Source organism: Aspergillus udagawae, assembly GCF_001078395.1.
Source record: "Aspergillus udagawae IFM 46973 DNA, scaffold_5, whole genome shotgun sequence".
In the NCBI taxonomy this organism is placed as follows: domain Eukaryota; kingdom Fungi; phylum Ascomycota; class Eurotiomycetes; order Eurotiales; family Aspergillaceae; genus Aspergillus; species Aspergillus udagawae.
This window is the reverse complement of record NW_025091268.1, coordinates 2,325,989-2,344,761: the sequence shown is the minus strand read 5'-3', so window position 1 is coordinate 2,344,761 and position 18,773 is coordinate 2,325,989. Positions and strand designations below refer to the sequence as shown.

At 50.8% G+C, this 18,773-nt stretch overlaps 6 protein-coding genes across 6 annotated transcripts; 4 read left to right on the top strand and 2 right to left on the bottom strand.

The window, feature by feature from the left end:
- Nucleotides 1-551: 551 nt before the first annotated feature.
- Nucleotides 552-1,418, top strand: rsm25 (mitochondrial 37S ribosomal protein mS23; the record flags this gene model as incomplete). The annotated part of the gene is made up of 2 exons (XM_043292528.1): nucleotides 552-982; nucleotides 1,073-1,418. 2 exons carry the CDS (start codon nucleotides 552-554, stop codon nucleotides 1,416-1,418), a joined length of 777 nt encoding a protein of 258 aa, XP_043148463.1.
- Nucleotides 1,419-2,423: 1,005 nt separating this feature from the next.
- On the top strand, nucleotides 2,424-5,593 carry Aud_007638 (putative cell morphogenesis protein Sog2; the record flags this gene model as incomplete). Its single annotated transcript, XM_043292527.1, has 4 exons — nucleotides 2,424-2,851; nucleotides 2,944-3,055; nucleotides 3,114-3,457; nucleotides 3,511-5,593. The coding sequence occupies 4 exons, from the start codon at nucleotides 2,424-2,426 to the stop codon at nucleotides 5,591-5,593; spliced, it is 2,967 nt and encodes a 988-aa protein (XP_043148462.1).
- A 579-nt stretch (nucleotides 5,594-6,172) lies between these two features.
- On the bottom strand, nucleotides 6,173-7,890 carry cp9 (putative serine carboxypeptidase; the record flags this gene model as incomplete). The annotated part of the gene is made up of 2 exons (XM_043292526.1): nucleotides 6,173-7,584; nucleotides 7,647-7,890. The coding sequence occupies 2 exons, from the start codon at nucleotides 7,888-7,890 to the stop codon at nucleotides 6,173-6,175; spliced, it is 1,656 nt and encodes a 551-aa protein (XP_043148461.1).
- Nucleotides 7,891-12,115: 4,225 nt separating this feature from the next.
- On the top strand, nucleotides 12,116-14,015 carry Aud_007636 (TCP11 family protein; the record flags this gene model as incomplete). The annotated part of the gene is made up of 3 exons (XM_043292525.1): nucleotides 12,116-12,313; nucleotides 12,375-13,058; nucleotides 13,113-14,015. The coding sequence occupies 3 exons, from the start codon at nucleotides 12,116-12,118 to the stop codon at nucleotides 14,013-14,015; spliced, it is 1,785 nt and encodes a 594-aa protein (XP_043148460.1).
- Nucleotides 14,016-14,591: 576 nt separating this feature from the next.
- Nucleotides 14,592-15,761, top strand: Aud_007635 (uncharacterized protein; the record flags this gene model as incomplete). Its single annotated transcript, XM_043292524.1, has 1 exon — nucleotides 14,592-15,761. One exon carries the CDS (start codon nucleotides 14,592-14,594, stop codon nucleotides 15,759-15,761), a length of 1,170 nt encoding a protein of 389 aa, XP_043148459.1.
- A 783-nt stretch (nucleotides 15,762-16,544) lies between these two features.
- Aud_007634 (uncharacterized protein) lies at nucleotides 16,545-17,525 on the bottom strand (the record flags this gene model as incomplete). Its single annotated transcript, XM_043292523.1, has 3 exons — nucleotides 16,545-16,874; nucleotides 16,936-17,082; nucleotides 17,151-17,525. 3 exons carry the CDS (start codon nucleotides 17,523-17,525, stop codon nucleotides 16,545-16,547), a joined length of 852 nt encoding a protein of 283 aa, XP_043148458.1.
- Between the last annotated feature and the right edge of the window lie 1,248 nt (nucleotides 17,526-18,773).

The following is an 18,773-nucleotide window of genomic DNA, read 5'->3' as shown; positions in this document are numbered from 1 at the left end:
GGATCAGTCATGCATGTCCCGAGCAATTCTCGAGCAGGTTGAACAGGGCAGAGCAGCTTGCTCTTCAAGCAAGAGAGAGTGATGAGATAGAAAGGTGGAAGGGAGAACAGCGAGATATAGGGGAGAGCAATGAGTTCGATGAGGCGCGGGCTAGTCAGACAAATGCAACTAGTCTCTGCTGGTGATTAAGCGGTGATATTGAAGCTCTCCCCGCAAGCGAATAATTTATTATGCCGTTCTGCGTCGATTGTCTTGAGAACTTCCATTTCTCAACTTTCTCTGCGCTTGGGCGGAGCCCGTCGGTCGGCCCAATCGGAGCCGCGCATTACTCTCTCCGCTCAGGAATCCCTCTTTTTTACACCCGCGCTCGATAACTCTGGAGCACCAGTACCTGACCTGGAACGACCGAATTGCACATCGCGTTGCAGAAAACAGGGGGAAAAAAGAGGCCTCGAGTCTAGAGGTGTCCGTCTAACACTGGACAGAAGTCGTCGAGAAATCTCGAAATACACATTCGAAAGGGCCTACCGAGGCCGTCTCTTCCAGCCGCTATGGGCAAATACAATTTCACAGCACTTCGGGTTCGCCAAACAGCATTGCAACAGCATGCGGCTGGCAAGATTCGCGCTCCCCCGAAGTGGCTTGATGTAGTGGCCGATATTCCACCAGCTCAGGTCCTTGTGCGAAACCAACCACCTCAGCATCAGCTCGTCCGACAGCGCGTGAAGACGCTTCCCGGTGCCCCGAAGCCGCAGGTCGTCTTCGAGGTCCTAGAGAAACGAATCAAGCCGAAGAAGGCAAGTCGTATGTTCTTGCCGACAGAAATCAAATACGAGGAAGATCAACTGCGAGAGGAATTCTTCCGTGATCACCCTTGGGAACTTGCTAGACCCCGTGTCCTCGTCGAAAGCACCGGCAAGGATTCCGAACATTACGACTGGAGCCGGCTCCAGCAGCCAGGGAAGAGATTGGACGGTGAAAGGTATGTGCCCTGCAACGCAATTGCTTGAAATGCATGCGCCCAATGGTCAGTCAAGCACGGATTCTGACCATTTTTCTTCCATTTCGACAGTGTCGTCCAACGCCAGCTTTGGCTTTTAAACAATGTCCCCGATATGACAAAGAGTGCTGCTTATGATATTGCCCGTCGCGAATTCTACCGACTACGGCTACAAGAAGATATCGAACGGCGAGTCGCTGCAGAGGAGGCGGAAGCAACGGGAGCAACCTTCGGGCCCTCTCTCCTGGAAGTTGGCATGGAACTGGAGAACCAGGAGTACGAGCGTTGGAAGGCTTGGGCTAAGACAGAAGCGCAATTGCTGGACCAGAGAACGGCAGCATTTACCGGTGCTCCGGATATTGCCGCCGCCGATGATGCTGTGGAAGAGCTGGAAGAAAAAGTGCCAGTGCCGGTATAATACATTATCCCAAGGAGAGATTATCAGAAGCCTCATACTGCTCATAAATGAACTGAGGGAATTGTTGCCTAAACCCATCATGTATATTACTAGAATTTGGTCCATTTCTTTGCGCTTCGATTTCGACCTCTATCTTTTTACTCCTTACCATGCACTGTATGTATTTTCCACCCATCAGCAATACCATATACTCAGCCACAATGATCCTGTTTTGCTATATAATGTCATATATGTTATTTCCTCTAAATGGCAGCGCAGCATTTAGGTGAGATACCCAAAAGGTAGGTAGTGACGGCAGGGCTGTTCAGCCAATCATACAGCGCGACTTATCGCGCCGTAGAATCTCCCCGTCTTTCAGTTATCGCTTGGTTCAACTCTGGCTGTTCCCACAACCATTACGGCACAAAGGTTGTCGATGCTATCCTTGATCACTCTTAAGCTTGTCGCCTTCGACTTCTGATAGCTGGTTCCTATGTCCAGGGTTAACTGACCTGGCTTGTGGTGGCGTCTCCTGCAGGCAGTTGCGCCTCCTACTCCGCGTTTCACCTTTCTGTTCTCGGTTGGCATGACATGATCACAACGCTGTTTCTTAACCTGAAACCCTCACCCGTAAGCCACTTCAGAGAGTCCCGGTTGTGCTTGTCAAACTGTCGGCCCTATCTAACAGAATTAACAGATTCTCGACTTTTTCGTACTACCTAGCTTCCTCGTGTACGAATACTCGTCGATTCGAAACCAGACGGAACTATCAGGCTTCTCACGCCGAGGCTGATTTTCGCGACTGAACCTGCTGCAACACGACCGGCACTTATTGTCTCTACGATCTTCTTCTTGTTTCGAAGCAACTTTCTTGACCATGCTGGGTTTCTGCCCGCATCCAAATCTTCGGCTATTCCAGACCATTTGATTCATGGGTGCAAGCAAGTGATCCCGAGTTGACGTAACAGACGACATCTAAGAGTCGAGTTTATAATCTCTTTTTCTCCACTCAATCAGTCGTTCGAGATGCTCTCGACAATGGTTCGGTCCGAAGATCCGATTAGGATGCCTCACTCATATCGTGGTGATGTCGACGAGGAAGACGGAAACCGAAGGACTCCGGAGCAAAATATTCCCTCATCATCGTCCTCTTCGAACAACGATGAAGCGACAAAAAGCGATGACGAACTACCTCATTCCCACGAGAATCAGGGTGAAAATGGCAGCAATAACAACAAGCATTCCTCGGCACCGCGGTTTCTCACTCAAGAGGAAACCATCGAGCTAGCTCGCCGTGCAGTTGAGAATGGAATACTGGAGACAAAACGCTCATTAGCAGGGAGTGAGGCTGTTAGTGATGTGGTCAAGCCCAAATTGACCATTGATTTGGGCCACTCCAACATCGTTCGCATTCCCGAGGCCGTTGTGGATGCGATCAAAGACGAAGTCGAAAGGTATGTGCTGCTATGCATAAAAGGCTCTCATTTCGGAAGGCTACCTGGAAACCATGACCGATACCACATTTTCAGAAACTGATGGCTCTCAGGTTGTCTTTGTCGAATAACCATCTCTTCCACATTCCTTATCGTTTCGCCGAGTGCTCTCACCTCCGTTATCTGAACATCAGAGCGAACAATTTTCGGGAATTTCCCAGGGGAGTACGTGTCATCAGAGAATCTATTTCATAAGCTACCCAAGTTCTAACTGGTGTCTTAGGTGTACAAACTGCCGCTCCTCGAGATATTAGATCTCAGTCGCAACAAAATCAGCCATATTCCTGAAGAGATAAAGAGACTGTCGTCGCTTCGTGTACTTTCGATCATGCAGAATCGACTAGATGATCTACCAATTGGAATCTCGGAAATGAACAAACTCCAGATCTTGAAGGTTGCGGGCAACCCACTACGGTATCCCTTACGACGAGTTCTCGAGACCTCGGAGACCGAGATCGCCCCGTCCGGCATGACAGACAATGAGAAGGAAGTCGCCGTTACCGCAGAACTGAAAAGATTCCTCAAAAGTAAACAGACTAACGAGCAAGACCGAGGAAGTGAGTCAAGGTACAGCGGATCCTCCCGATACTTTTGACGACTTTAGCTGACAGTTTTTTAAGCGAGGGTGTTCTCGATACTCCAAAGCCCGTCAGACGCAAGCTTAGCAGCCGGTTCCCTGTGATCCCTAGCACAGGCGAAGGTTCCGATCCCAAGTCACCGTCCTTTGCGAGGCCGCCACCGGTTCCCCTCAAATCCCATTACCGTATAGCCTCTGGACAAGGGTCGATCTTTCATAGTGGTATCCTTCAACGACCCGGCGTAAGCCCATACCATGGAGTGAACGAACGCAACCGAAGCAACAGCGAAGGCATCATCCAAGCATCGTTCGCCGCACGCAACAAGCGGATGGGGGTCATTACGCGAAAGAACACTGACTTGGGAACCCTTGATGAAACACGACCTTATCGAAACAGTCACTTGCGTGGACTCAGTCATGGCTCAATCCTCAGGCCACGACCAGTGGGCAATGCAGGCGGCAGCAATTCCTCTAGTCCAAGCAGCCCGCGGGAGCGCAGGCGCTTGAAAGACGGGTTTGTGAATCGAATGTCGAGTTTGCCAGAACACAAGGGCGAGAGAGAAGCCCGAGACCCGGTAATTGAGAGTGCCAAGGGCATTCTATTTGCTCTTTTTCAAGTTCAATCTCACGTATCAGCTGTGATAAATGTCATAAAACGTGATGACTCCCGACGGAATAGTTTAGAGATCGTCTTCTACAACGCTTCCACACACGTTGATCGACTCAATGAAGCCCTCGAGATCGCGGAGAATTCTCGACAGGACGGTCAGGATGTGCTAAATCTGACGAACGAAGCCGTCAAGCGAGAATGTGAGACATGTATCGTGGCTTATAGCCACGTGGGCACGCAGCTGCGGAATAGTCTTGAAAAGATTGTGGCCAATGGCGATTCGCGCTACGTTCGTTCGCTCATGCTCATGATTCACGGAAGCATCATTGAGCTTCGCAACGCCTGCGTGAGTTTGGGGGTTCCGATGCAATCTGAAAAGCGGCTTTCGACAGGTAAGCCGTTAGTGACCGCAATCACTAAAGAGCCTGCCCCGTTGGATCGTTTCTGTGGGTCGACCGTGACTCCAACACGCAGTGATCGGTCCATGTCAGTGCGCCGCTACAGGAGCGATACCACGATACAACACCCTCGAATTACCACTAATGGGCCCTTACCCGCAGCGGCGAACTATCAGTCGGCGGTTAGCTCCCCAGGGTTTGCATCAACACCGTATAGTTTGGGAGCGCGGAGCCGGTCAAGCAGCAGGTCCAACCTCATTAACTCATCCGTGCCTTCATCACTTGCGACACCCCGTTCAGGGGAAACATTTCCCCCGATGCCGACCTCAGTAGTACCCCGGATTAATCCGCTGACTGGCTTGGACGAGATTGAGGAGGAGCGCATTTTTGAGAAGATATTTCACCAATTATCTGCTGCATACACTGCGGCCCTTCAGGCGCTGCCTCTAGCGCGCCGCCAGTTCGTGCGATGTCTCGAATTAGCGGAGCAAAGTCGAGAATCTGAAGGGCTTCAAATGCTCTGGAACAACCTCATTCGCCGCTGCCGTGTCTGCCTTGAAGTGTCTGAGGCGCTCGGGCTGCGTCTTTCCAACATGAAGGTAAAAGAGCCGGGTGGGGGGATGCGCAACCAGCGCGAGTTTTGGCAATTGTGCAAAGCGTTCATGCAGTCATTCGTTGATCTTGTGACTGATATGAAAGAGGTCAGAAGCATGCACTTGTTGCCTTCTGACATCATCGTTGTCCTCCGCCCAGTTCAGAGGGCCAGCAGGGAAGCGAGTCGGCTGATCGAAGCGTCTCCCTGGTCGTACCTCACCGACATGACCCCTGCTAACGGGCCTGGAAACATATACGGACCGCCGCTGCAATCGCAGCATACGCAACATCAAACATCGGTGTCCGGTTCCCACGTGTTACACGTCAACTCAAATCTCTCCCCGCAATCCGTTCACCTTCCCACTACCCCCTTGAGCGCTGCTCTTGGTCCTGCCGCGCAGGCAACCGTGCCATCAACCCCTGCTAGCGCCTATAGTGACAAATTTTTCGAGGGCGACGTATTTCAGCGGGCGGATTCACTCCTCTCAATGCCCAACCAAGCACCTTTCTTCAGTCGGCGTTGAGATGATACAGCTGGCTCTTCTAGCTGGGAGGTGATTTTCCTATTAATCCGGGAAGATGCGTCGCCGTGCCACATTGGACATGCCGGTCCACTCAGACGAACGTGCTGCCATGCAAGATCCTGCTTCGGCACTTATTATGCCCGTTTACGCCAATGATATTTCTCACTTGTACACCTACATAGATTTAAGATCTTGATGTTGAATGTGTCGCCCTCTGAAATTTTTCTACTTGTTCTTGCATTCTTGTTCGTCTCGTTCTTTTCGCCAAAAAAGCCAAAGGAAATGGGAGTCAGAAGGAAAGGGATTGCGTTAAGAGGTGAATGGAACTTGGAGTTCTGATTTAGCGTTTGATATGTATTTCTACAAAGTCTTTGCATAGCGTGTCTGCCTGGTTTCATGAATGGATGATGGGAAGGAAATGCGAATAGATGTACCGTCAATTGTTACTACAGATAGTGGATCACATGACGACTTTCGTTTGTTATCTGCCTCTCTAAAAAAAGAGCCTTTTGTATTTTCTGATCGTAGATGTGTCGACAGGTCATGAAGATTGCCTTGGCGTAGATGTACCACCTCAATTCAACCGGTCACATCCGCAACGACAACGTCCCGCACATAGGCGAACATCTCCCGTGGCTTCTTCATGAACACGCTGTGCCCGGCGCCTCGGAAGAGATGGTAGGTGACTCCGCGTTCCGAGGCCCAAATGCCCGCGGGGACACAAGGCTGCCCTGTTTCTGACCGAGCAGTCGAATCGTGGCTGACATCGACATCACAAGCGTCAGAACCAGAACCAAGCAAGGCAGGCGCCGCGTCATCTGCATAGAAGACTCGACTGGGTTTCCGCGAGAAGCCCTGCGCGCCGCGCCAGGTCATGTTCTGGAGGACCAATTCTGTGCCGAGGTGGTTGAGAAGCAGGTCATTCTCGCCGGAATAGACATGCACAGAGATATTGTGCTCGGTCACGAGGGAGGGGAGGATGGTGTACGCCGGGGGCGTGGGCGGAGCGGCTAGCAGCAGGGTGTCGAGGATGGTGCTGTTGCAAGGTGCGAACGCCAGACCGGCAGGTGCTGGGGGTAGATTCAGAGCGGCTTGGACGTCGACACGGCTGAAATACGAGGCCATCAGACCGAGCGGGTCTATCGTGGTACAATCGTTGGCGATATCGTAGACGTCGAAGCAGCGCTTTCCTGTGCCGGCGGCGGAGATGGCATCTAGGTAGTTCATGGCGGTGGAGAAGGTCGCACAGGAGCCGTAACAGGTTGAGTTGAGGATGGACGAGCTGACCTGCTCTGGGGTGGTGGGGTGGTTGTTGCACGTTTCATTCATTACTTTTCGCAGGTTGCGGCGCTGGTACTGCTGAAACTGGTGTCGGCGACGCCGGTGTTTGTAATTGAGGTTTTCTGGATCCCCTACGATCTCGAACTTGCCCTTCGGAGGGAACTGATCGGCCTGTTGTAGGACGGTTGTGAAACCACAGGTCTGGTCGGCTTGCGTGAAGGCGGACAAGATCTCGTCTGGTAACTGCAGCAAGCTCTTTTTGGATTCAAGAAACGTGCTGACTGTGACGGCTGTCATGGCAGCCGGATTGCCCAAGGTGCCATCCCCTAGGGATATGGAACGGAGGTCGATTGGGTAATCGTCCAGATTCCCCGCGATGGCATAAGCAAAGTACGGGATGTAGATTCCTGCGTACGATTCCCCTATCATGTGGACGCGCTTGGAACGAAGATGAGGAAAGTGAGAAAAGAAGGACTGCAGCCATTTGTAGGTATCCGAGGTTACCCGGTCATTGTCCCGGACAGGATATGGGTTGCTTGCCGTTGAGAACCCCGTTCCTGCGGGCTGGTCGACATAGAGGACATGACCAAGCTTCGTCCACGAGTACGGGTTCTCGATGAGGTGAGTGGTATTGCCATCGAACAAGACGGGTCCGTTGCCTGTCATCAACCCTATCAGCGACGAACAACCCGGTCCACCATTGAACCATACTGTTTGGAACGAGTCAGCGTTTGCTGTGTCCAATGAAGAAATGCAGGATGGGGAAAAACACTGATCAGATTTTCATCATATGCAGGATCCTGGGCTTCAAAGAGCCAAAAGAATATCGAATTGCCTTTCTCCGTGTCAGGAATGGATAGCCGGCCAGCCCAGCTGCGCGGCAAAGTAGGACTATCGGGCAACGACGGGACTTCAAACTCTGAGACGTCCAAGGATGTTCGAGGCACCGTCGACAGCAACAGCATAGGCACTGCCCATATTGTGTGAAAAAGAGAAAGTATAGCAGCGACGTTCATGACGCTATTCGATGTCGACGATACAGCGCATCAATCTGATACGACACGAAGAAAAGACGAGACTGAAGCAGAGAGAGAGCCCGATACATTTCTTTGCCAGAAATATTCTATGTACAGTAAGTCATAAAGGGAGCTCTGTGGCAAAATATTCTGAATAAAAGCCATGCTGGCGAGCCATTGGTGTTCTGGAGCTGGATGATTTGATTGAGACTATCCCGATGTTGACCTGAATAGCGGAATGCTTATTGAGCCAGAATCAACACAAAGTTGCCCACGCATAGAGCTGGACAATAAAGAAGGACGCGGCTTCATGTTAGCTCCTTCTTCTTCATCTAATGTAAGCAATGGACTACAGTATGATCCGTCTGGATGGTTTGGAATGTCTTGTAAGGTGGTCACTGTGGTCATTCTCTTTCAGTGGTTGATGTAAATAGGTAGATTGTTGACTGCCTCAGGCTGCGAGTGAGTAATAATCACGTGATGAGGATAGGGCACGGAGTTAGGGTGTTGGACGGAACTGGACCGAAGAGCATCTTCAGAACAATCTCAATGGTTAGAGGACTATGTATATTCTGCTCTCAATATTACCCAGAGTGTGTGGACAAGATGAATCTCGGCATGATGCAACCTATGAACAGGAATAATAGCTAAAGAACCTACCTTACTCGTTGAAATGTCGGAGTCTGCAGTGATTGGCTTGGACTTGCTCCAGAGTACATCTAAATAGGAATACCAAGTACAGTACCTCATCTTTATCCGACCACGTCTGGTTCAACTTGTGTCACCGTAGCGGAATCCTTCCGTCATTCGACCATAGCTGACGGAATCCTCGTTTGACAGTCAATATCGAAGTGTTGACGACCTGACTTTCCCCAATTGACTCTCCTCCGCTGAGCTCCGAAATGAGGCGACCAGGCGGGAAGTGACCAGTGCACTCGCACTGCATTGCAAAAAGTGAGGCGTCAAGCGCGTGTGCTGGAGATGTCTATTGCGGTCAGTATTCACCTTTCGCACGGTCTTTGTTTATGAAGTACTCGAAGGATGCTCTAGATCACGTAACGGTGAGATGATCTTAAACCACCTCACAGAATGATATACTAGCCGCTACGTGTCTATGTATATTCCGCCGATCACCAGCCTCATTCCCGTTCACAGGATACCAAGATATCCCCAGGCGCACTCGCAGGACTTCCCACTGAAATGTTCCTGAAAACTTGATTCACTTGAAGGTTTATTTGGTGGCACAATTGATTCTGACCATTCAAGGTTTACGAATTTGCCACGGCTCGTCCACATCTCACTTTTGTTCTTGTACCGAAGCTGGGCAAGAAAGTAGCTTACACAAAGAACGCCATACTCCGTAAAAATCCAACTCTATTCCCGGTCGCCTGGATACTACCTATCTGTTGGAAACAGCAGGGGGCCATCATCTCCTGAAATTAGCAATTGCTTGATGGGTGAAGTGTGGACCATTGAATCTCAATCTGGGCATCAACATTCGTTTCGTGTCCGACTACTCCGTAGAAGCTAATCCTCACCCGTCACGAGGATAATCTGAAACCTTCACAAAGACGAAAGTTGCCACGCGCACGGCGTTGTTGTAATGATGGAATCGCTGCAGAAACAGATCGAGAGATGCTCCGTTTTGAGACGCTTGCAAAGCTCAATCGGTCGCTGTCATGCCATCCTATACATCTATCTACGCAGTGGTAGGCTCGGTGTGTTGAAGCCGTGAACGGAGCGCCAGGACTCAGGAGAGACCCATTTGACCAACGTCAGCAAGATGATGGACTCGGGCATTTTGCTCGTGGGCTATTAATACTTAAGTAACATTTGGGTGGAGTTACTTGAGGATAAGCAGGCAGAGATGAAAGTTGACTATTCTACATTTGTGATACTAGGATAAACCTGAACCCGGCGATGAAAACCATCACCTTCAACGAGACGATGCATTGGGCGATGTGGAATGTTTGCGATGGCGCTCGTTTAGGAGGTCAATCGCCAAGGCTCCCGCATCGATTTCCCCCTACTTTGAATCTCCTTGCCTCCTATTGCCTACCCAAACGGGAAAAGCAAAAGCATCATCCCATCCCATCATTTAGCTGGTCAGCGGGGTGAGAGTATTGTGCTCCCGACTGTACTCCGTAATGGGACCTATCTCGATTATTCCACTGGGTGAATCACACTCTAGTTGTGAGCAGACGGCAAGCCGCATCGGTCTGCGCATCTCATTCAGGCTACCAACTGCAGTAGGATTCGTTGATTGTAGCTATCCATCATCCTTCCATCTACTATCTACTGTTTCCTTGCCGTTGCACTTGCAATTGCGCTTGCCGGTGGTTTGTCGCTTTGCGATCACAACGGGTCGTCAGTGGTTCTTGACCGACGAAGATCAGTGGCAACTGGCAGAGAAGTACTCTCTCAAGTACAGAGGTTCTCCATAAGTACCTTCTTCCTATCAATATTTTCTTTGCTTTTCCTCTTTCCTAATGCTGTCCATCTCCGTGGCTTTTCCCTGACCTGTCACTTTCGCTGAGCATGTCCACCATTTCTCGGGTAACAGCATTCGTCTCTGGCGAACTTTTGTGCTTACTGTGGTCTCGCAGAGGTCTGGTCTGGGATCATCCCTCTAGGTACCTGGAGTCTAACTAGGTACAAAAAAGAAACGATGGTACTTCGCCATCATCTGGAATGCTAGATGTCGCCAAAAATGAAAGCGGGATCATGCACCACCCGATACCATCTTATCAATTCACTACCTGGTCATTCCTCAAGAAATCTTGAAGAAGATATAGATGGAAATACCGAGTAAGTAAGTTCAATAATAATAGTAGTCTACCTCTCCACATACGTACCCTCTTTTTCTCCTGACCCACAAGGGCCACAACACTGTCACCGAATCTGGCGCCGTTCAAGGAAGGGGACTAAGGAACTAGTGGATAATCCCTCCATAACTCACTCTGTCTTGAGTCTAGACAGCCACAATCAATCCCCTGTACTCTGTCTGTATCTACTGTAGATAGCCATCCACTCTATGTGTAGCGACAGCTATTGTCCTCACAACGCCCATCCGGGCTTTGTTGTTCAGGGGTTCAATCAATCACTTTGATACCAGCTTCACCACATTATGGTTGTTCTTCTCTCCAGTCCGAATTAAGCTAATCATGAATTCTAAACCTTTTTCCTTCTTCTATCCACTGTTGGCTTTTCCGTCCCAGTCCATGCAGTAGCTGAATGCGTCTTAACCGTCGACTCTGAGCAGCCTCACTTTCCTGCCTTACCCTTTGCGTTTACAGGACTGCTGTTACTGTTCCCGATTCGATCTTCTGCCTCAGATTCCATGATTCACGTTTCTTTTCTGCTCTCTGGCTCCGCTGTGGTGCTGTGATCGTGCGCTCGGAGGGTCTTCCTCAGTTCTCCATCCCCAGTCTCCAAGTGCATGCGTGACCATATTCAGAATACGTGAATGTCTGCACTGTCTTGCTGAAAACATCCGCTTCTCTTGCCATTGGCTATATCAACATACTTCCTCCTGGCCGCTTTGCCAGATTTGATCTTTACCTCTACTTTTTTGTTCCCTTTGGAGTTTTGGACCGCTTCGTCACTGCGCTGCGCTGCAGTAGATCGCTTGCTTCCACTTTGTTTGCTCTGATCTCAGGCCCTGTAACTTTTCAACCGTCGTTGCTTATTTTCTACGTATCCTTCCTCAGTATTTTCATACCTACACTCTGCCCTATCTGTATGGTTATTACCTAAACCTCTCACTCGTGCTTGGCTATATAGCAGAGCTGTTCTGAGCCGACCTTACCTAGCAACGCCCCGAGAGAGGATTACTTGCGCAAGATCTAATCTAGGAAAATATACGATCAAAACATCAATCCAGGGATCTAATCTGGAACCCGTGCCTCCATTCTTGCGATCACCGCCTGCGATCTACATCCGTTGACAAGCACCAGGCAAGTATGTTTAACCCCCTCACCCCTTCCTCCGCCTTGACCCCAACTGGCCCAGGCAAGGACTGACCAAAGGGCTGATGGAAGGGATAGCAGATCGACCTAGCAACGTGTCCAGGGCTATGGTGTCTTGCTTACATCGGAGGGATTGGACTGCTCAGTGGTCGTGAATCATACAATTAAATCCGAGACGCCCAGACAGGTCTATACCGCTCTCCAGAGGATTATCCACTATCTACACGCAACGCCTCGGGACCGTTGATCGGATGGAGATGGATCTTCAGAAAACAAAGGAGGCGAGGCGCAATGCGCCGGGGAAGGAGGAAGAAGGAACGGGGTGTCCACTAGAAGCATACAACGGAAGCGGTCATTCAATCGACTCCCTCGAGAACGATACTTTAGGTCATCGCGATGGAACCAAACGCAAGAACAGCGGCAAAGATAGCGCAAGAACAGGACAACCATGCTCGGTGAGTGGATCTTCCCTTCTTGATAGTTCTCCCCAAACTAATTTCAGATGCGACGAGATAGGCAACGCCGCCGACCCCTCGGCCTCCTTCGGCTGAAGCGATGAAGATTCCGAAAGCGTTAGATTTGAGCGTGAAACAGCACAAACTACTTCAGGAAGCTAAACGATATCCTCCAGTCACTAAGAGAACGCTGAGCGAGCTCGACCTACCCTGCATCATGAGCAATATCAACCTTCGAATGGACGCCAATTTCGATCGTGACCTACATTTCAAGCCAGATTTAGACGGGGAGAAGGGGAGAAGGAAAAGGAAAGAAGCGGGGGATTATTGGGACGCGATGGCTGCCGAAATCGCAATCTATGCTTTTTGCGCAAACCAGAATGAGGACGCGACAGACGACGACCAGCCGGGTGACCTCCCGCAGACGTTCGAGCCCCGATTGCCTGCCATGTTCGAAACCCTACAGGACGTCCTCAAAACCCTGGTTCCGGAGCGCGACCACCCGGCCGTCACGCAAAACCTAGAGGTGGCTCTGCTCATGCAGCAGGTCCGGAAGGGAGTTCTCGACATGGTTGGGATCGCCAACTGGCTAGCCAGGCTCCTCAAGACACATTGCGCTCCGATGCGAGACGAATGGGCAGACCGCATGGTTGAGCAGATCAGTTCTGGCTCGGAATCGCAGGACTCCATGGAGATTGTCCGCGGGCTGCAGACCCTCTTCGCCATTTTGGAGGCTATGAAACTGGTAGGCTTGAGCTCTACACAGAAAGCTCTATGTGCTGACCTTCTTCGTCTTTAGGATGTGGCAAATCACCAGATCCGCGCCTTTCGGGTTCTCCTAATCGAAGACACTGTCCCCTTCCTGCAAGAGTACTTCCGGAGTAAGATAGCTCGAGACAATTTTCGCGTAGAGGCTTCGCGGCTATGGTACCTGGATGTACGGGAGCAGGAGCGACGCAGCAACTTGGGCAAAAGTGCACAAAACGACAGCTTCCTTCCGATCTCGTTATTATTCCACGGAATAACCGATATCCTACTACAATTCCGCGGCCCCGAAGGTTTCCCGGAAACCTTCGTCTTCGACTCGGACCGCTTATGGCAGCTCCGGTCTGGTCTGCAGAATCTCATCACTCTGGATATCTGCTGGTTCATCTTTGAATCATACGTCCATACGCAGAAACGGTACTTGTCCGCGCCGGCTCAAACATATGCCAGCTTTCGCTCGCGAATTGGGTCATTGATGGAGGAGAACGAAGACTGCCGCCGGGGGTCGCCGCGATGGTTGAAGAATGTGCGCGGGATTGCCCTGGAGATTGCACGGTTTGCGTGTGCAGCATGCTCTGGTGATTCCATGGTCTCAGATGCTGTTATCGCACCAATCGAAGCGACGTTGGAGTGGCATCTGTCCAACGAGTCGTCGGAGCTGTTCCAGTACTTTCAGAACGCGCTGCGACAGAAATTGCTGGTCTCCACGTTTGCTTTTGCCAAAAAGTACCTCAACATGTCGCCTCTAGCCATCTGCGAGTCCCAGCGAAGCTACTCGCATTCGCCACTCCCGCAGCACTACGACATTGAGCGGATATCGATGCGACTAGCACATATTGGCGTCCTGCACTGGAGGGTTTGGGCGCCCATCCTCTACGTGCGCGAGAGCCTGTTACCGACCGACGTGGCGAGCAGTCTGCCAGCTGCTGAGTCGTAACGGCAGTACTGCGCGCATATTTGGGGACGTAGTTGAAAATCAGATTTGCGTCACACGAGCATTACTGCATACGGTCATATCCTTGTGTTTTTTTTTAAATTCGGTCGTTCACTTGGGAGTTTCACTGTCATCTTGCTGGCTTCATCTCCTCGGGTGGCACAGAGCGGAGTTCCTGGTCTTGTTTCGTCATTCATTTCTTGTCCTTTCTTGTGGCTCGCAATTCAGCGTCTTGCATCGGTAGATTTGTCGGGTCATGGCGTCCACATGGGAAGGGCATTCGATCAAAAAGCCTTGCCTTCTCCTGGGCTGGGTGTTGTCGCATACTTTGATAGAGGTAGTACCAATCCGGTATATGCCATTAGCTCGATTAGAATGAGTCTTATCTTATAATATTAATCTCAATTCATTGTTAGATACATGTTATATGTATCATGGTGTGGCATATAACTATAAAATGCATAAATTACGTAAGCAAATATCCAACTTGTGCTGCATAAACAACGTACTACCTTTCCAAGCAACTCACTCAGGCAATGCAATAACAATGCTATACCAATACCTGATGAAAGAAGAGAAATGCGCATATCACTACCCTTCCTCAGTTCATACACCTGGCTCAACAGCCTCAAAGCATCCCAACTGCAGCGCATCGCCCAAGCAACAGGGATCCAGTCCTCAGGGACAAAAGCATGTCTCATCGCCCGGCTGAAGGAGGAACTGCCGCAGCCAGAACCCGAGACCCAAACGAGGACATGCACAGGCACAAGCACAAGCCCTATGAGTATCCTGAGCATCGACATGGGGATTCAGAATCTCGCATACGCGCATCTCCTTGTCCCGCGCAATGGCAGTAGCGATAGCGGCATTGCTACTACCGCTCCGGCAGTTGTGAAGCTGAATGCATGGCGCCGGCTAGCTGTTTCCGATGCATTACTTGAACCCGGGCTAGGCCGTGACCCTCCGGGAAAGACCAAAGAGGGAAGTACGTCGAAGCACGAAGGGAAAGCGAAAGAGAAACATACGTTTTCTCCGGCCGAGTATGCGCGCACGGCGTACGCGCTTGTCACGGGCTTGCTGCACGCGTACCGGCCCAGCCATGTGCTTATTGAGCGGCAGCGGTTTCGCTCGGGTGGGGGCAGCGCGGTGCAGGAGTGGACGCTGCGCGTGGGTGTCTTTGAGGGGATGTTGTATGCGGTTTTGCATGCGCTGGGGTGTGAGCGCCAGCAGCAGGCTGGGGAGGGAGCGGGGATGCGGCCGGTGGTGCTGGGGGTTGAGCCTAGGCGTGTGGGGGCGTATTGGGAGGATCGGCTGGGGGTGGGCGTGGGCGTGGACGGACCGAAAAAGAAGAGGAAGAAGGCTCCGGCTAGGGAAGGGAAGAAGGTCAAGATTAATCTGGCGGGGGAGTGGCTGCGTGCCGGCATGGTAGGCGTAGAGGCGGGCTCGGGCTCGCCGTTTCGTTTGTCTGTCGCGGATGATCCTGAGCTTCGGGCCCTGGTCGATGCGTATCTGCGGAGGTGGGCGGGCAAATCGAATTCCGGGACATCGGTATCGAGGGCTAGGGCCGAAGGGCAAGTTGCAGCAGAGGATGACGGGGCTGTGATTGAACCACCGGATGTACGCAAGATGGATGACCTGGCGGATTGTCTGGTTCAGGGAGTGACTTGGTTGGAATGGCAGGCTATGAAGCAGCGAGTTGCGACAGAGGGGTTGGATGCCACCTTCCAGCTGGAGAGTGGAAAGCTTTGATATATGTGATACCCTGTATAATAGCTTGCGTTGTTTATGAACCTGATATACGGAGTTAGTCTACTCTAAATCATGAAATATCCGTGCATGCTACTCTGTATACAACTAAACATAAGAGTCCGCGGCGTTTCAAGTGCAAGGGTCCAACAAACAATCATCATGATACTGAGTACAATGCCGCATCCAACAACAAGCTATTGTCCCTGACACAGGCAGGCAAACGCAATAAGGGACCATAGAAATGGAATGGATTCGCTCGCTACATAGTCTATTGAGATCATCACTCCGCCGAAATGCAGTAGATCGTGGATCTCTACGTCATTCCTGCGGATCAGAAGTAGTCCATACAATTTGCATAAAAGCACTGTCGCTGAACAAGGTCGAGTATCCGAGTCTCACCAGATGTATGACCAATGACCGCTGGCAATACAGAAATTCAGCTGGGAGCGTCTCCGGAAAACTGCAAAAGAAGCAACTTTGTTGGTTAAATCAGCGAGATCTGGCCAGATTCGCTTCGTGGGAGAAAGTAAAAGAAGCACCAGAAGGGTATAGAAAGATTCCTGCCCCTCCGGATAAGAGGAGAATGTAAGAAAAGTAAAAGACGTCTAAATGAAGTTTGTGCCCGAACTAAGTTTGTACCAGAAGAAAAAATAAGGAGAATCCCTCGTTGAAGAGGTACAACGCCAGCGTGCGTATTTCGCCTCGGAGTCGACGATCTCTTGGTTACAGAACGGCCATTGTCACAGATTCGGATACTCGGCGACTCGCATCAGGCTGGCTGACTTAGTGGCGGCGGAAGCCGGTGGGGTAGGGCAGCTTGCTAGTCTTGAAACCAGTGGGCTTCGCGGCGCCGCTGGGGAAAGGAATGGTGCCGTTGCCGTAGCCATAGGGTGGGCGAGCAGTGGGAGAGGGCACACTGGTGGTTTCGTCGTCGTCCTCGTCCTCATCCTCGCAGCTGTCATCCTCATCGTCGTCGTCCTCATCGTCGTCGTCCTCATCGTCGTCGTCCTCATCGTTGTCGTCCTTGTCATCGTCAGAGTAGTGCTCGTTGGCGCCGCTGTCCTTGAGGTCGTCGTCAACAGCGGAGGTAGGAGTGGAAGCAGAAGGAGCGGTCTACAATTGCGTTGCGTTAGCACCCAAGAGGCCCCGAGACATAAAGGGAATCAATACATACCACAGTGACGGTAGCAGTGACGGTGACAGTCGCCGGGTTGCAGCTGTCTCCGCTTCCAGAGCTGCCAGAACCAGGAGTAGAAACAGCGATCAGAGTAGCGGTGGTGGTAGAGGTGGAAGAGAGTGTGGTAACACCAGCAGAGGAAGTCTATGATACAGAAAGTCAGTCATCGGTTGCAATATGACTCAAGCAGTGGAATGATCAATGCGACATACAGCGTAGACTGTGTGGAGATCTGTCGAGGTCTTGTGGATAGTGGTGGTGACGACTGACTTGGTGCTGCCAGAACCCAGAGTGTAGGTGATAGTGACGTCCTCGCCACCATTGTCGCCGTCGGAGCCACCAGATCCAGGAGTACCAGTGCTGAGAGGGACCGGGGTCGGGGTGATCACAGAGATCGAGCCACCAGCAGCGGAGGAAGACTCCACCGGAGTCGGGTAGACAACGACAGTCGAGGTGGAAGCAGGAGTGGTCTCGTTCAAGCCTCTGGGGTGGAAGAACTTGCGAGCATGAAGAGCCTGGTGGTTGGCCTCACCACCGGCAGCCAGGATGGCCAGAAGAGCGACGGAAAGCTTGCTTGTAAACTGCATTTTCAATGATATATCGCACAATGACAATCAATGCCTGCTGATCTTTCAAATGTTTGGGTTTTCTGTTCTTTCTGGTGACAAGACTGTGCTTGAAAACGAGTGTGGGGGAAGCGAAATCTATTCGCAACCGATAGAAAGAGTGGCTGTGCGTAGAGAAAGGAATGATCTCGGACACGAAGCAGAAGACAGTCTGGGATGAAAAGGAAAACCCAGAAGAGAAGAGGGGGACCTGATGTTGATGTAGGGGAATTAAAAGGAGGGAGGGGCCATCAGCGGCATATTGGTACATTGCAGACTAGTATTGTTTGTAGACTTAAGGATTCAAATTAAACTAATTAAAATTTAATTATTATTATTATGATTATTTAGGTTGTTTCTGCGACGAGCATCCCGTATCTGATACACGGTACATGCAGTACCTTACCCACAAACACTGCTTCAAGCAGGTACCTGGTACCTGAGTTGCAGGCTGCAGCCAGCACTTAGACGAAACTAGATAATCCTCATACATAGTAGTTAAAAAGACTCTGAAGTGGGTGGCGCTCAAGTGGAGAAGCTAAAAGGACCAAATCGACGGTAAAAAGGCTAAATTCTGTATCATGTTATGATGTTGAGCCTAGACGTCGACAGGCCTCAGACAGGTAGTACGTGACAGCCATTTCGAGTCAGTCTATTACAGCCTCTTAGGAAAGGTAACAATGTCTCGTAGAAAATTATTATTCTGATATTGTTGGTAAAAACCCCCTTCTTTCTTTAAGGTATGGATTATTCTCTGTATCTGACACAAAAGGATGGAAGTAATATCCAATTACTCTGGTGGGTCCAAGCTCAGGAACCGCACGCAGATTCGCTGCCGCCTGAGATGAAGGCCCGTTTCAAGCTGTCCTGGTGATCTGTGATTGGCTTGTGTCCCTTGCTTAATCTCGCCGCGTGCCTCCCGTCCGTGGCACACTCTCGCTTTCCTTCCGTTGCTGTGGTGGGATTCTATCCTTTGGTACGTACCTAAGTTTTCCCTCCTTTTTCCACTCTCGCCGTTCGGTTTGCCGGTATCCAGATACATTCAGGACACGGCACAGGTTTACGAGGGATAGGGTTGGTAGGAGAATTTTAGACAGACTGAAGAGTTTGTTGATATACGCCAAACGGTGGTGATTTCGGGGTTGCATGATACCCATATGTCGTAGCTGGAGGTATTTAAATGCCAAGTTAGCAAGTTCAAGGCCCTCGCATGCGCTGGCCATTCGGGGT